General features: G+C 44.7%; 1 protein-coding gene across 1 annotated transcript in view; it reads right to left on the bottom strand.

The window, feature by feature from the left end:
- Positions 1 to 5,237: 5,237 nt before the first annotated feature.
- The window catches only part of LOC311065393 (arylsulfatase I-like), an 11,893-nt gene continuing 936 nt past the window's right edge, over positions 5,238 to 16,194 (bottom strand). Inside the window, exons 2-7 of the mRNA XM_084085717.1 lie at positions 14,268 to 14,459; positions 12,245 to 12,398; positions 10,941 to 11,186; positions 9,523 to 9,760; positions 7,893 to 8,243; positions 5,238 to 5,972 (exon numbers count right to left, since the gene is read on the bottom strand). Of these exons, the coding sequence (XP_083941843.1) occupies positions 5,533 to 5,972; positions 7,893 to 8,243; positions 9,523 to 9,760; positions 10,941 to 11,186; positions 12,245 to 12,398; positions 14,268 to 14,459 (1,621 nt within the window). The 3' untranslated portion in view covers positions 5,238 to 5,532. The remainder of the gene's footprint in view (positions 5,973 to 7,892; positions 8,244 to 9,522; positions 9,761 to 10,940; positions 11,187 to 12,244; positions 12,399 to 14,267; positions 14,460 to 16,194) is intronic.

Raw genomic sequence — 16,194 nt, 5'->3', positions numbered from 1 at the left:
ACTACACCTCCTGAATGTTATATAGAGTCTGAACTACACCTCCTGAATGCTATATAGAGTCTGGAAATACACCTCCTGAATGTTATATAGAGTCTGAACTACACCTCCTGAATGTTATATAGATTCTGAACTACACCTCCTGAATGTTATATAGAGTCTGAACTACACCTCCTGAATGCTATATAGAGTCTGGAAATACACCTCCTGAATGTTATATAGAGTCTGGAAGTACACCTCCTGAATGTTATATTCACCTGTTTCCTAGGCTATGTATATTTTCCACTTCATGTCGATTTGATCCAATGAAATCCAATGAAACTGGTCAGATGACCAATGATATCCAATGAAATCGACAGGAAGTGGAAAACACACAGCCTAGGAAACAGGTGAATAGAGTCTGGAATTACACCTCCCGAAATCCAACACAGGAAGCTGTCATCTGTTCATCATTTCTATTCACGAAAAAATATCTTGACATCTTTTTTAAATTTCAGACAGACAGACAGACAGACAGACAGACAGACAGACAGACAGACAGACAGACTATATGACAGACAGACAGACAGACAGACTATATGACAGACAGACAGACAGACAGACAGACAGACAGACAGACAGACAGACAGACTATATGACAGACAGACAGACAGACAGACAGACAGACAGACAGACAGACAGACAGACAGACAGACTATATGACAGACAGACAGACAGACAGACAGACAGACAGACAGACAGACAGACAGACAGACAGACAGACAGACAGACAGACAGACAGACAATAGGACAGACAGACAGACAGACAGACAGACAGACAGACAGACAGACAGACAGACAGACAGACAGACAGACAGTAGGACAGACAGACAGACAGACAGACAGACAGACAGACAGACAGACAGACAGACAGACAGACTGACAGACAGACTCACAGACAGACAGAGAGAGAGACAGACAGACAGACAGACAGACAGACAGACAGACAGACAGACAGACAGACAGACAGACAGACAGACAGACAGACAGACAGACAGACAGACAATAGTCTGGCTCGTGAGAATAGACAACATAGGACTTAATTTGGATGGAAAATGATGTAGTGGAGTAGAAGTAAAAGTACTGAAAATTGGAAATACTCCAGTAAAGTAAAAAAAACAAAAAAACTCAAAAGTGTACTTAAGTACAGTACTTAAGTAAGCGTACTTAGTTACTTTACACCACTGGTAATAATGTCTTCCCTGCTCCTCTGTGTGATGTGTAACTCTGTCTACACACAGTGCTGCTGTATGTCCTCTGTGTGATGTGTAACTCTGTCTACACACAGTGCTGCTGTATGTCCTCTGTGTGATGTGTAACTCTGTCTACACACAGTGCTGCTGTATGTCCTCTGTGTGATGTGTAACTCTGTCTACACACAGTGCTGCTGTATGTCCTCTGTGTGATGTGTAACTCTGTCTACACACAGTGCTGCTGTATGTCCTCTGTGTGATGTGTAACTCTGTCTACACACAGTGCTGCTGTATGTCCTCTGTGTGATGTGTAACTCTGTCTACACACAGTGCTGCTGTATGTCCGGTTGGGCTGGTGGGACGCTCATTCTGTCCACAGGCGTCCTGTCCTCAGCTCCCACGGTACGCCCCGCCTGTTGCCTATAGCAACATGGTCGGCCCATCGGCCCTTTTCCCTGCCCGCTGCCCCGACTCCAGACTCACGTCCACATGGGTTATAGCTCTCTCTGCACCAAACCTCTAAGCAGAACATAGACCATCTTTCATTGGTTCAATATTTATATCACACACACACAGACACACACACACACACACACACACACACACACACACACACACACACACACACACACACACACACACACACACACACACACACACACACACACACACACACACACACACACACACACACACACACACACACACACACACACACACTTTAGCATTGACTTAAAAAGAAAAGCAACAATAGCCGATCTACAAGCTCAGTGGTGCGTTGTGAGCTTTAAAGTAATGAGCTATACTCTCCTTGCTGGAGAGAGTAGCTCTTTAAAAGGAAGTGTCACCTTCCTAGCTCCTAACTCCTAACTCCTACCTCCTAAGTCCTAGCTAGCTCCTAACTCCTACCTCCTAGCTCCTAATCTGAGTTCCCAGAAGTTTTCGCCAGCTCTGGCGAGGAACTTCTGGGCCAGAGCCCTGGTATTTGTGGGCGGGATGTACCTTACGCTCTGAATCTGAGCGAACACGCCTCTTACCGGTCTGAGAGCTGTGCAACTCGTCTAAAAAGTCCGACGAGAGGCAAACAGCAGTACACAACAATGGCGGCCGAAATTTCTCAAGGGGAAATTGCTTCCCGTCGATCCTATTTAGATGCAACACCCACTGCATGTGGATCCCGCCCCCTTTTCTTCATTGGCTGTTGATTTGAATCACAACGCAGTGGCCGCGCCCCTGCTGTCCAAGCTCCGACGCTAACCCTCCCAGACTACCTAGCTCCTAACTCCTAGCTCCATGTCATCATAAATGAAGCAGCTTTCTCATAGAGAAAACTTGTATCTTCATGTTTCAACAGTTAAAGCTCTACTTGGTACAGCAATAGTGTCGCTCGAAACGCAACAATAGCCGATCTACAAGTCAACTCAAAGTTTATTTATAAAGAACATTTAAAATGACAGAAGCCATGAAACAAAGTGCTGCACAGATTCAACAACAGCAAAACACAACAATAACACAATAAAACACAACACAATATAACACACCACAATATAACACAACACAATATAACACAGCACAATACACACTACACAATAAAACACAACACATGGTAGAAAACACAATGAAATGCAAAATAAGAGAAAAAAAAGGAAAGCAGCACACAACAACAGTAGCAGTGAGCAAGGTCAAAGGTCGTAGGGTGCCTGCTTGTCTCAGCTGTGCTCAAAGGTCAGAGGAAAGTACAGTATGTCTTCAATAGTGATTTAAACGTGTTTATAGACTGAGCCTAACATCACCACACAGTTCTGGAAGAACATTAACAAACCAACATTGAAAGTAAAAGTGGTTCATTCTGTCTGTGGATTTTATAAACATAGAACCAGTAAGTATTAACGAGAGCTTGTTGTGATTAAATAATAACTACATTGGATCTATTGGAACACATGCAGCTTCTTTTTGACTTTTTCCGAAAAGTAACACTTTTCTTTTTCTCCAACCGACTGCGACGATAATATGCACTATAGCTCCAGAACATATTTCCAGAACATATTTCCAGAAACTGTCAGTGTGTGGACCTGAGGGAGGGGTCAGTCTGTCTGTCTGTGTCCCTTTTCATGTCCATATATGGAGATTCCTGATGACATCAAATATGATGTCATACTACTGATGTCACAGACTGTCTTCCAAACACTGTGGTAATGAGTTAGCCTGGGATCCAGCCTGCTTCGCTACGTTCGGCGGACTTTTATTTCTCTCTTCGCTACTCCGTCTGGAATGCCTCCTATCTCCAAGGGAGGCGGGACATGCCAAACGTTTCAAATCGTGCCGTGGCTTCTGATTGGTCTGTGGTGCGGGGCGGGACAAAAAAAAACAGTGTGATCGTTGTGATTCGTCATTCGTTTGAACAACATCCAATCAGCAACGACGTTGCCTAACGTAACATATGTAGTTCCAGTGTAGTTCTGCAAAACGAGTCAATGGGGTGCATTCCAGACTGAGTAGCGAAGAGAGAAATAAAAGTCCGCCGAACGTAGCGAAGCAGGCTGGATCCCAGGCTAGTAATGAGTACTGCACTAAGTAATCTGATCACGGGTACAATGGGTATTGCATAACCGGAGGGGCATGCGTTCAAACAAGCAATATCGTTCCCGACGGACATTGTTCTCAGTAAATAGTGTTTCACTGTACTTGTGCTGTTTGTATTTCTGTCTAATAAAGTATTCAATCAAAACAGTCCCCACGGGCATGGTTCCCAACGGGCAAGGTTCCCAACGGGTATGGTTCCCAACGGGCATGGTTCCCAACGGGCAGAAGAACCAACGGGCATGGTTCCCAACGGGCATGGTTCAGAACCAACGGGCAGAAGAACCAACGGGCATGGTTCAGAACCAACGGGCAGAAGAACCAACGGGCATGGTTCAGAACCAACGGGCAGAAGAACCAACGGGCAGAAGAACCAACGGGCGTGGTTCAGAACCAACGGGCATGGTTCAGAATGGCCATGATTCCCATTAACTAGTGTATATAAACAGAGAGTTATATTCTGTTCAATCTGGGAACCCATTCGGTCAAAAAGAAAAAAGAAAGGAAAACATATTTTTTCCATTTGTTTTTACCTTTTTGCAGAAACAGCAACTCTGTTTGGCTCCTCCCCTTCTCTTACTTAGTCCACTTCCTCCCGGATGCTTCTGTGTTTTATTCCTACTAACAACAACACTACATGTTTAACACATTAACCGCCGGGAATTCATGTATTAATTAATCAGCCAATGCCAGCCTTTTTATTAATCCCACAGAAAAATTGTAATCGTGATCTTCCGTTCTTTAGTTATCACCAGTTGAACAAAGCTCGTCTACGCAGTCTGAGAAAATAAATCAGAGATAAATGTATTTTTATAAATCTGATGACTAGATGTATTTTTAGATCAGGTGATATCCGGTGCATTCTTCTTCAGGAGGCGAAAGAGCGCCCTCTATCTTAATCACTGACATGATGTCAAATGGCAGTCAACGTTAGCCTGGCTCCACCCCCTGAATTGTTTGCCTCGCATTCAGGGTCTGGTGACGCTGTCGAAGGCGGGTGTTTCTCGGTTGAAAATCTGTACGACGAATCGGGATCGGGATAATGAACCAATCGCCAAAGAGTCTTTGAAAAAAAAACTTTGGCCACGCCCCCATCTCAGAAATGGGCTGCATTGAGAGGGCTTTCAGACTGAATAATGGAGTGAAACCAAATGAAAATTCAGGCTGAGTGTCAGGCTAGTAGTAGTTGTTGGCTAGAAGTCAATGTGTTAAGCCATTAAGACTGGGAACGCATCTGTGTCATTTTAGAGTTCTTTGGGCTATTCAAAAATAGCAGATCTACAAGCTCATGGCGCGGCACAGAGTGTCGTGCTATGAGCTTGTAGATCTGCTATTTTTTGAAAAATCTTGAAAATTTGTGCAAATCTTTGAATATATATATTTTTAAAGCGAACATTTTTAACTCAAATCTTTGCTTCTGGGGGATTCTACAAAATGTCTTCTAAATAATTTGTTTGAAAAAACGTACGTTGCTATGATCAGTCGTTCTCAAACTTTTCCACGTCAAGGACCCCCAAAATAATACGTATTTGCCCGCGGACCCCCATCTCAAAATATGTTATTCCAGGGACCCCCCAGAGGAAAAGATTTGAGTTACAAATGTTCGCTTTAAAAAAAAATATCTATATATATTCAAAGATTTGCACAATTATTGTCACGATTTTTCCAAAAAATAGCAGATCTACAAGCTGGTAGATCTGCTATTTTTTGAACAGCCAAAAGACTATATTCTGTTGGACATGATCCTGGTGTTGAGTCTCCTGAAGAAGGACTTGCTCTTGGACAACTTCAGCTTCTTCCTCCCGTCCTTGGCCTTGTCCTTCCTGCGATAGACCCCGCCCCCGTCCTGGTGGTCCTCCTCGTCGCCCTCCCCCAGCCAGGGGCCCCAGGCCCCCCCGTTGAGGTCGGGGTGGGCGCGGGGGTCCTCCCGCGGGTATCGGACCGGCACGGCGGTGCGGTTGTAGTGGAGCAGGCGTCCCAGCAGCAGTTTGACCACGTCGGGCCGCTGCTCCGCCAGGTCGTGGCGCTCGTAGGGGTCCCCCGACACGTTGAACAGCCACAGGGACCGCCGGGACTGCTGCGTGTGGCGCTCCAGGTTCCACCAGGAGCCCGGGAACCCCGGCAGGGTCTGGGGAGGGGTCCAGTCCCCGTAGCCGGGGTCTCCTGTGGGGGTCCACAGTATAGAGACAATTTAGGCACAGTGATTCTCAAAAGGATCCCTGGCTAATAAGCCAAATATGCCTTAATAATACATTATAATTGTCCTCTTTAACTAAAATGTTAAATTAAAAACACCTTAAAGGTTCTATGACATTCATTTTCACATTTTTTATGTCTTTTGGGGGGTTTTATGACCTCAATCACACCCAAAAAATCTGAACTTTGAACATTCAGTGGATTTTCTGTGGTCTGGGGTTTTCTGAATAATTAGGCTGAAAAGTAATCTGAGCTTGGCCCTTCGGCAGTGAGGTCACAGTCGATTAATCCCGCCCACTCTCCTCCTCGCCCCTCCCCTCCCCTATCCTTTCCTTTTTGAGGGGGGGGGGGGGGGGGAAATCCCTCACCTGCGACACCCACAGGCAAAGATTTCTTTTTTCATTGCAGTTGAAAAGGCTTTAGAAATGTGAGAGAAAAACACCTGCCATGGATCAATGGAGTGGATTTTTTGGTTAAAACTTTCTATACACGTTTGAAGGACCATGACAAAGACTTTTAATGTGTGGTAAAACTGAACGTCATGAAACCTTTAAACATTTTAAATATTGTATTTATTTTAGAAACAGTTCATCTTTCACTCAACAGGGACAATGCCCGTCGCACATTGATGATGTCATGTCCATGTGTGGTCTAGCCCTATGGACTGTATGGAATGCATGCGAACATAAAAAACAACTTAATACTTCCTAAGGTTAATATGAGCATCAAATCGATATTTTAAATATGTTTTTATTTGCACATGCATTCCATACATTCCATGGGGCTGGACCACACATGGACACATGACATCATAGATGAACTGTTTCTAAAATAAATACAATATTTAGTTTAAATGTTTTTATTTTAGTTATAGAGGGCAATTATAATATCTTAAGGTCTTAAGGCATATAAGGCTTATTATTTTAACCTTCTCAGGCCGCAACCCAGGGGAGCTGGGGACCCCCCAAAATAATCATATTTGAACTGGGGACCCCCCACCCTGACAAGCACTTGGAATTGTAGGAGTTGAGGCATTTAGTTTGGCTGTGTTCCACAGAAAAATATTGTGAAAATAGCAGATCTACAAGCTCACAACGCCTCGCAGGTTGTGAGCTTGTAGATCTGCTATTTTCACAATGCTTGCCTCTTTCTAAGGTAATATTTGACAATTCAAAACAACAAACGATTGATCATTTTCTATAGTATAGTTTGTTGATTACCTTTGACGCAGTAATGGTATTATTTTTTATTTTAGGTCTTAAATGGTCAGTAAAATAAACACGTTACTTTACAGACTTGTAGTAAAATACAAAATCACAAAATTAACATGACTTTATTACTTTATGCCAAATGTTTGACCAGGTTTTATAGTATTGATTATTGATTACTTTACTTTATGAATGTACAGATACCCTGTATACACTTATACTGTATGTTGGTCTGTTTACTGTTGAGTGAGAAAACTATGTTAGCCTACACATTAACCCATTAAGACCGGGAACGCATCATCTGCTGTCCTTTTAGATTTTTAGCTTTAAACATCATTTTATACTTCAAAAAAACAAATTGCAGCGCTATATGGGCTTGTAGATCTGCTATTAAAAAAAAGCTCATATCGCGGGGCACTCGGTGCCGCGCTATGAGCTTGTAGATCTGCTATTTTTGAAAAGTCAAAGTATAAAATATGGTTAAAGTGGTTAAAATGATTGTGAAGCTATACTAACTTAATTTAGCTGGGGACCCCCTGGTACCCCCCCAAGGACCCCTGGGGGTCCCCGGACCCCACATTGAGGACCACAGGTTCTAGGCCCTTCGTGGACGAACAGAACAGACCAGAACAGACCAGAGAACAGACCAGACCAGACCAGAACAGACCACAGAACGTACCAGTGAGCAGCTTCCAGTCTCCGTGTCGTATGGCCGCCTGCACGGCCGTGTTCCAGATGCCGTGTCCGCTCTGCAGGGACCCCCCCCGGGCCGGGTTGTACAGAGGGTCTATGTTGTGAAGGATCTCCAGGCGGGGGGACTCTGTGCCCTCGCTGATGGCCCCCCACACGTCATACCCGTCCAGACCCGGACCCCCCCCCTCCTCCTCCGTCACGTTGCCCCCCGCCAGCCCCACCAGGGTGGGGTACCAGTCAGTGATGTGGACCAGGGCCTTGCTCACCCTCCTCTTCCTCCTCAGCAGAGGGCTGTGGACGAAGCCCAGCCCCCTCACCCCGCCCTCCCAGTAGGTGCCTTTAAAATAAAAAAAACACATTTAATGTATAAAGCATTACAGTAATGTACAGAGTAAAACAAATTAAATAAAAAATGACAGAAATGACATTAAACTAAACTAAATGAAGGCCCTCATGCCTTCAGTTGACGATTCATTGTCAAACAAATAATTGCAGATTAATAATTTAATGGCATTGAACATTGGAACTCTATGAATACAAATGACATTTCTGTTTGCCTTTTAGGTTTCATAATCAAAAATTGCAGATATGACAAAAAACTGAAATACAAAGAAATTACTGACATTTTTAATTATTTTATGCTTTTAAAAAAAAAAGTTGAATCTATTCACAACTATAAAGAGTTTGAAAACACACAAAGGAGCTGGAAGCAGTGCAGCTACATGTCATGAATGCCTTGATAAAAAGGAAGGTTTTTGAAAAACATCAATAGCCTGTGGTACACCCAGGTGGTCAAGGAGGGTATTGCGAGAGTATAAAAATGTGATTGTCTTTTTTATGTCCAATGTATTTGTATTTAAGTTCATAAAGTTAACATAAGTATAACTAAATGCATTTGAAATACAAAAAAAATTACTTTTCAGGATTCCAATTAAAAAAATCTGAATTCCAATTAAAAAATAGCAGATCTACAAGCTCAAAACTGCGACGCGTTTTAAGCTTGTAGATCATAGATATAGAAACCTAGATACCTCATTGGCCTCTGCAGTTCATTGGAGCGACCGGTATCGCAATACAAGGCTCTTCCGCAGGGCTACTTGAGTACTGGCCAATCACAGCGCGTCTAACTGACTAGTTGCTGCATGGCTGCCTCTTAAGAAAAGACCCGCCCCATCGGCCTCTGATTGGCCTACCGAACGCCCCCTTCTGTGATGCACACGGAACAAGTTTCCAGCTTGCCCTGCTGAAGCGGAAGGAAGTGGAAGCACGGCCGACATACGCACGCCTCAGAGCCGAAGGAGGCGTCTACCTTTATATGTCAATGTTGTAGATCGGCTATTTTTGCTACTTTTGTGTAACATAGGGCCGACAGTATATGCAATGTGTCCCTCTGGAGTGAGTGTGGAAATATAGTGGCCCTCTGCACATCATCAAAGTTGCATCACCCCCTGGTCCAGAGGCTGCATATTGATTGAATATTTTAGAAGGTAAAAACAGCACAAGTTAAAACACTTTGTCTAAAAGGTCCGTCCAAAAAAGTCCTTACAGTCTTATTTATTACCAAATATAATATGATTATTTGGGGGGCGGGGGGGGGGGGGGGGGGTGGAGGTTACCTTTGCGTCCTCTCAGAGGCCAGTTGCTGCCTCCAGACAGAGGCTGTCCACCGTTGTCTGTAGAGAACACCATGACGGTGTTCTGGTAGAAGTGGTACTTCTTCAGGGCGTAGGTGATGTTCCGGACCGCCTCGTCCACCGCAGACACCATGGCGGCGTACTTCCTGCGGGACACGTTGGCCAGGCCGCGGTACGGGTACAGGTACCGCCGCGGGGACTGCAGGGGCGTGTGCACCGCCTGGAGGCACACAGCAGGGGGCGGCGATGAGTCGCGTACGTACAGCACTGTACATCACTGTTCATTTTGACAGCCAATTGACAGCTTATTGACAGCTTATTGACAGCTTATTGACAGCTTATTGACATCTTATTGACAGCCAATTGACAGCTTATTGACAGCTTATTGACAGCTTATTGCATTTACTCAAGTACTGTACTTAAGTACAATTTTGAGGTACTTTGACTTTACTGGAGCATTTCCAATTTTCAGTATTTTTACTTCTACTCCACTACATCTCAGAGACAAATATTGTTCTTTTACTCCATTACTATTATTTGACCACTTTAGTTACAGTACTAGATTTAGCTTACAAAACATTCGCACAACTTCAGCCTTTAAACTTTGGCCATTTGAAAATAGCAGATCTAAGCTCACAAGGCGTCGACTACGCGTCTACATTGCAGTATTGATTCTTTTACTTAAGTAAACAAATTGAGTACTTTTTCCACCACTGGTTGTAGTCGACTAAATCTTATGATCGTATCTCACTGTCAGAGCTGGTATGTGGACTTCTTTGGGTTAACTATCGCTTTAATGGTCCATTTGGTTCCATCCACAGAGTCAGGGGTGCACATAACTTTTTAGGTGGAGTACTCAGAAGAGCACCTGGAGATGTGACTTAGCTGCACGAGAAAAAAAGGACGCTCTGCTTCCAAATTCCGCTGTTTTACGCCGTTTCTTTTTTTCACTCAGTTTGGTGAACCCCCCAAGGTCGGTGCCCTGTGCTGCGCTGCTTTTATCTGCCAGATTGGGACGTTCACGGCATATTTGCGTTCATCATCGGTGACGAGTTCCTCTAACAGCCGCTGCTGGCTGCGTGTATGCAGCGAGGCGAGGCGATGCAAGGCAACACTCACACAATCACGTGCAGCATGCGTCCTCTCCCCCTGCGCCTAATGGCTGTACATGGGGCCGACGCGTGCTTTAGCGTGATTGTGTGAGTGTGGCTTCAGGAAGTAAATTCCTAGCCTCGATCTCTAGGCTTTTATTTTTTAGTTTTGCTAAAAAATAAAGCTGTTGGTACGCAAAAGCGCCTTGCGTCGTCTGATGTGCCGCGCATTCTTTATTTTGGGTGCGCATGCGCACCTGCGCACCAGTTATGTAAGCCCCTGCACATAGTCTTTAGAATAAGACGTACCTGGAAGCTCAGGTAGATGAACAGGGGCTGGTCGTGGGGGTCGTGCGCGGCCAGGATCTTGCGGACCCTCTGTGTGTAGAGGTGGGTGGAGTACGTGCCCCCCTTCCCCCAGGCCACGCTCTCCCCCTCGTGCAGGTCGAAGCCACAGAGCCCCGGCCCGTCACATGACCGGTAGCTGTAGTAATCCACACTGCCCGTCAGAGAGCCGAAGTACGTGTCGAACCCCCGCCGTGTGGGGAGACACTCCTTTATGGAGAGACAGACAGACAGACAGACAGGCAGGCAGGCAGACAGACAGACAGACAGACAGACAGACAGGCAGGCAGGCAGGCAGGCAGACAGACAGACAGACAGACAGACAGACAGACAGGCAGGCAGGCAGGCAGGCAGGCAGGCAGGCAGACAGACAGACAGACAGACAGACAGACAGACAGACAGACAGGCAGGCAGGCAGGCAGGCAGGCAGGCAGGCAGACAGACAGACAGACAGACAGACAGACAGACAGACAGACAGACAGACAGATAGTTTTAGTGTTCGTTTTTTATGGTTTACTGTGAGGCGGGTGGCACAGTGGTGAAGTCCCTGCCCACCACCGCGGAGGTTGTGGGTTCGAATCCATCGCGGTGCATCCGGCTTAGTCGTGTGTCTATACGAACACAATTGGCCCATGTTCTGGGGGGGAGGGAAGCCGGGCGGGCGGAGGGGGGGAGGGTGTCACTGCACGTATTCCTACGGGCTGGGTGGGCGGAGTTGGACGGCGGCTCTACGTCCTCCCGGTGGGGGCTCCTCACTGGCGGGTGAGCCAGTAGGATCCGCCGTCCCCCCGAACAGGCGAACATGGGCCAAATGTGTGTGTGTGTGTGTGTGTGTGTGTGTGTAGACGCTCGACAAAGCCGGATGCACCGCGGTGGATTCGAACCCATGACCTCCGCGGTGGTGGGCAGGGACTTCTCTTTATGATTTTGGTTAGTTTTGTAAACAAACAATTCAGTTCCAGTTCAGTGGCAATTAGCTTCTTTTAGATTTCAGTTATAACTAAAATCAGTTTGTTTTATTCTAGTTGTAGAAGTTATTAACTAATTAACTGGTGGTCTGTACCTTCTTATAGAAGCCCAGGTGTTATGTGGGTGTGTCTGTACCTTCTTATAGAAGCCCAGGTGTTATGTGGGTGTGTCTGTACCTTCTTATAGAAGCCCAGGTGTTATGTGGGTGTGTCTGTACCTTCTTATAGAAGCCCAGGTGTTATGTGGGTGTGTCTGTACCTTCTTATAGAAGCCCAGGTGTTATGTGGGTGTGTCTGTACCTTCTTATAGAAGCCCAGGTGCCACTTCCCCACCATGTGAGTGGAGTATCCCGCTTCCTGTAGCTTCTGGGGGAGGGTCACATGACCTGCTGGCAGACAGCTGGGCTGACAGGGCCGGATGATGGAGTGTTGTAACCCTGTGTGTATCTGGTACCTACACACACAACACACAACACAATGTAGCCCTGTGTGTATCTGGTACCTACACACACAACACACAACACAACACAATGTAGCCCTGTGTGTATGTGGTACCTACACATTGTCTATTACAGCGGTTCTCACACTCGTGGGAAGGTGCCGTTGGGCCGTGCATTGGCAATCACATTTTTTTTTTTTTAATCAAGAAACGGTTAATACGTTTTAAAAAAGTGAGGTCGTCACGACCAACGTGAAGAGGACAGCCACTACACTCATACACACAGTGGCGTGCACAGACATTTTGAGGGGCAGGTGCTCAAGTAAATTATACTTTTTTTTTGTTTACTTGGTCTGCTCTTTTTTTCCCTCTACACCTATACTTCTTTGCCAAAAATAGCCGATCTACAAGCCCACAACGCCTCGCAGCGCGAGGCGTTGTGGGCTTGTAGATCTGCTATTTTTGGCTAAAGTTCTCCTCGGAAAAGGGATGCTAGGTTTTGAGTGGTTATGGTAAAAAGAAAAATCATATCACATAAAGATTTGGCGGACCCCCTGTAGTAACTCTGAGGACCCCATAGGGGTCCCGGACCCCCTGTTGAAGACTTCTGGTCAAGAGGGCAAAGGGCAGGTGCTCCACCTAGAGTCTATCTGTGCACGTCCCTGCATACACACACACACACACAGCTGACCAACACCGACCGAGATCAAGCAACAGCACAAGAAAACACACATTCACACAAGGCAAGCCCTAGCATGCAGAGGCAGAGGCACACCAACTGATTTGAGCTGTTCATAAAAGGTTTACTTCTGTTTATTGTACATCATTATTTCTTGTATTTCATACCAGTAACCTGTAAGCTGATTGTATGACGTTCTGCATAGTAGTGTATATCTGTCTGTTCTTCTTAAATGTCATCATGATTTGAGTGCACAGGGATCTCATTTTAAATAAGACAAGTGCTTTTATGAGCGATCCAGTTTAGAGGACCATGTATTGTGAATTGTACTTCCATGTACTGTTACCATGTCTTTATAAATAAAGTATTCAATCAATAAATCAATCACTTAGGACCTACAGTCTGTTCAATATGAGCGGGTGGTACAAATCCCTACAAATCCCTCATAATAAGGGGTCACGGTGTAAAAAAGTTTGAGAATCCCTGGTCTATTACATTACCTTGTGTTTTAGCGTTCTAGCATTGGACGTAAAAGATATAATATAGTGTTAATCTATGACATTCATTTTCACTTTTTTTTTTTTTTATGTTTTTTTGGGGGTTTTATGACCTCAATTACACCCAAAAAATCTGAACTTTGAACATTCAGTGGATTTTCTGTGGTCTGGGGTTTTCTGAATAATTAGGCTGAAAAGTAATCTGAGCTTGGCCCTTCGACAGTGAGGTCACAGTCGATTAATCCCGCCCACTCTCCTCCTCGCCCCTCCCCTCCCCTATCCTTTCCTTTGGGGGGGCGGAGCAGAGGCGATGATTGACAGGCAAAATCCCTCACCAGCGACACCCACAGGCAAAGATTTCTTTTTTCATTGCAGTTGAAAAGGCTTTAGAAATGTGAGAGAAAAACACCTGCCATGGATCAATGGAGTGGAATTTTTTTGTTAAAACCTTCTATACACGTTTGAAGGACCATGACAAAGACTTTTAATGTGTGGTAAAACTGAACGTCATGAAACCTTTAAGTTACTAATATAGACTGAAGTCATTAAAGCGGGTCATGTTTGCATGTTTGGAATTGTAACAGCTGAAATCAATAATATATCACTATTCTGATATTAACCTGTGGGTCACATTAAGTGAAGGTGGGGGCCGCATGTGGCCCCCGGACCGCCAGTTTCCCATGTATGATGTAATACAGTAGCTCTGACCTTCCGGTGATGAACTGGCTGCGGGACGGGGTACAGATGGGTTGGATGTAATAGTTCTCCAGCTTCACGCCCTCGGCCGCCAGTCTGTCCAGAGTGGGCGTGGCCACGTCAGAGCCGTGGTAACCGATGTCGTTGAAGCCCTGGTCGTCCGTCATGATGAAGATGATGTGAGGAGGACGAGGAACCGCCGACCTGTGACCCCAAAGCAGAGTTAGGACTGAAACCAAGCAAATAACCAAACAATACTAGAGGAAGAAAAAAGGGGGGAAAAAAAGTGTTACCTGAAATATATATTTTTTTTTCAAAAAATAGCTGATCTGCAAGCTCACAATCAGCTATTTTTTTAGTGCATGACACCAGTGCGCAAGTAAGTGTAAATCAGCCATAACTATCTCTAATCCTTAAACACACACACACACACACACACACACACACACACACACACACACACACACACACACACACACACACACACACACACACACACACACACACACACACACACACACACACACACACACACACACACACACACACAGTGCTTACAAAACTAACTAAAATCATAGAGAAAATCTCCTGAGTTCCAATATAGTTCTCAATATTTCATCCATAAGCCTAATACATTTCTTAAAAAAAATAAAAACAGCCGATCCACGTTCACAACACGTTCACTACTCTTCTGAGCTTTTTTAAATCTGTCCCTTAACTAACCCATATTACATTAACAAACTGAAACTATATGACTAAAACTGATTAAAATAAACTAAATTAGAAATCTGCTGTTAAGACCCAGCCTATAGGGGTCACCACTAGGGGTCACCAGGTATAACATAATAGACTCCTTTCCTCCCCAAACAGTCAGTAAACACCAGTTTAAAATACAAAAGCCCATCATTTATTGTTGGATGATAAAACAGGTCATTTACCTCAGGATGTTGGCCCTGGACATAAACTCCTACAGAAAATAAAACCCTAATCTTACCTACAGTACAGTTTACCAAACTGAACACAAATACAGGTTTCTCCTAATATAACCCAATGAAAACAAGGAACCAACTGATAACAAAAGTTAAGGCAACCCACCCGTACATTACCATATTAACCCCTACATTACCAAGGCTGTACACCAACCCATATTAACCCCTACATTACCAAGGCTGTACACCAACCCATATTAACCCCTACATTACCATATTAACCCATTTAGACCCGAGGCAAAAAAAAAACACCTTCTAAAACCGTTTCCTGAAAAACGTCTGTCGGGTGGAAACTGTTACCTTTCAGGATTCAAATTCAAAAATAGCAAAAGCAGCAGATCTACAAGCTCAAAACGCGGCGCGAAACAACATGTTTTGAGCTTGTATATCTGCTACTTTTAACACTTTTGTGAGACATGTAGTATGACCAAGTAGGGCAAACATTTATGGAGATAAAAGGTTTCTGCCTGCCAGCAGCTAAATGTAGTGGACATGTAGCAAAACCTAATATGACGGATACTTTCCCTGATTTAATGTTTAACAAGAGTCTAAACACACTGACTAACACTAAACACTGGACTGGTTGAATGCTGGACATGAAGTCATGTGATCTAAAGGAGACAGACACCTTTATAGAGGAGCCAATCACCTGCCTGGTTAAACCTAGTAAATAGCCAATCACACTCAGACACCACTCAGTCACCATTCACACCAGCTGGTAGTCAATTAGCTACTTATCACCAATCACACACACACACACACACACACACACACACACACACACACACACACACACACACACCTATGAGGGGAGAAAGACATGCACTGGGAAGACAACACACAAGGAACTACACAGTGACCCTAGGGTCATAAATAATACCTCCCCCCTTAAGATCAAACATTTCAAAACCAAGCTAAAACTAAAACATACTGAATTCATTCCTTCCTCC

Source organism: Gymnoscopelus microlampas (assembly GCF_963454915.1).
Source record: "Gymnoscopelus microlampas genome assembly, chromosome: 18".
In the NCBI taxonomy this organism is placed as follows: Eukaryota; Metazoa; Chordata; class Actinopteri; order Myctophiformes; family Myctophidae; genus Gymnoscopelus; species Gymnoscopelus microlampas.
Note: the sequence above shows the minus strand (reverse complement) of the source record. Positions and strands in the feature narration are given on the sequence as shown.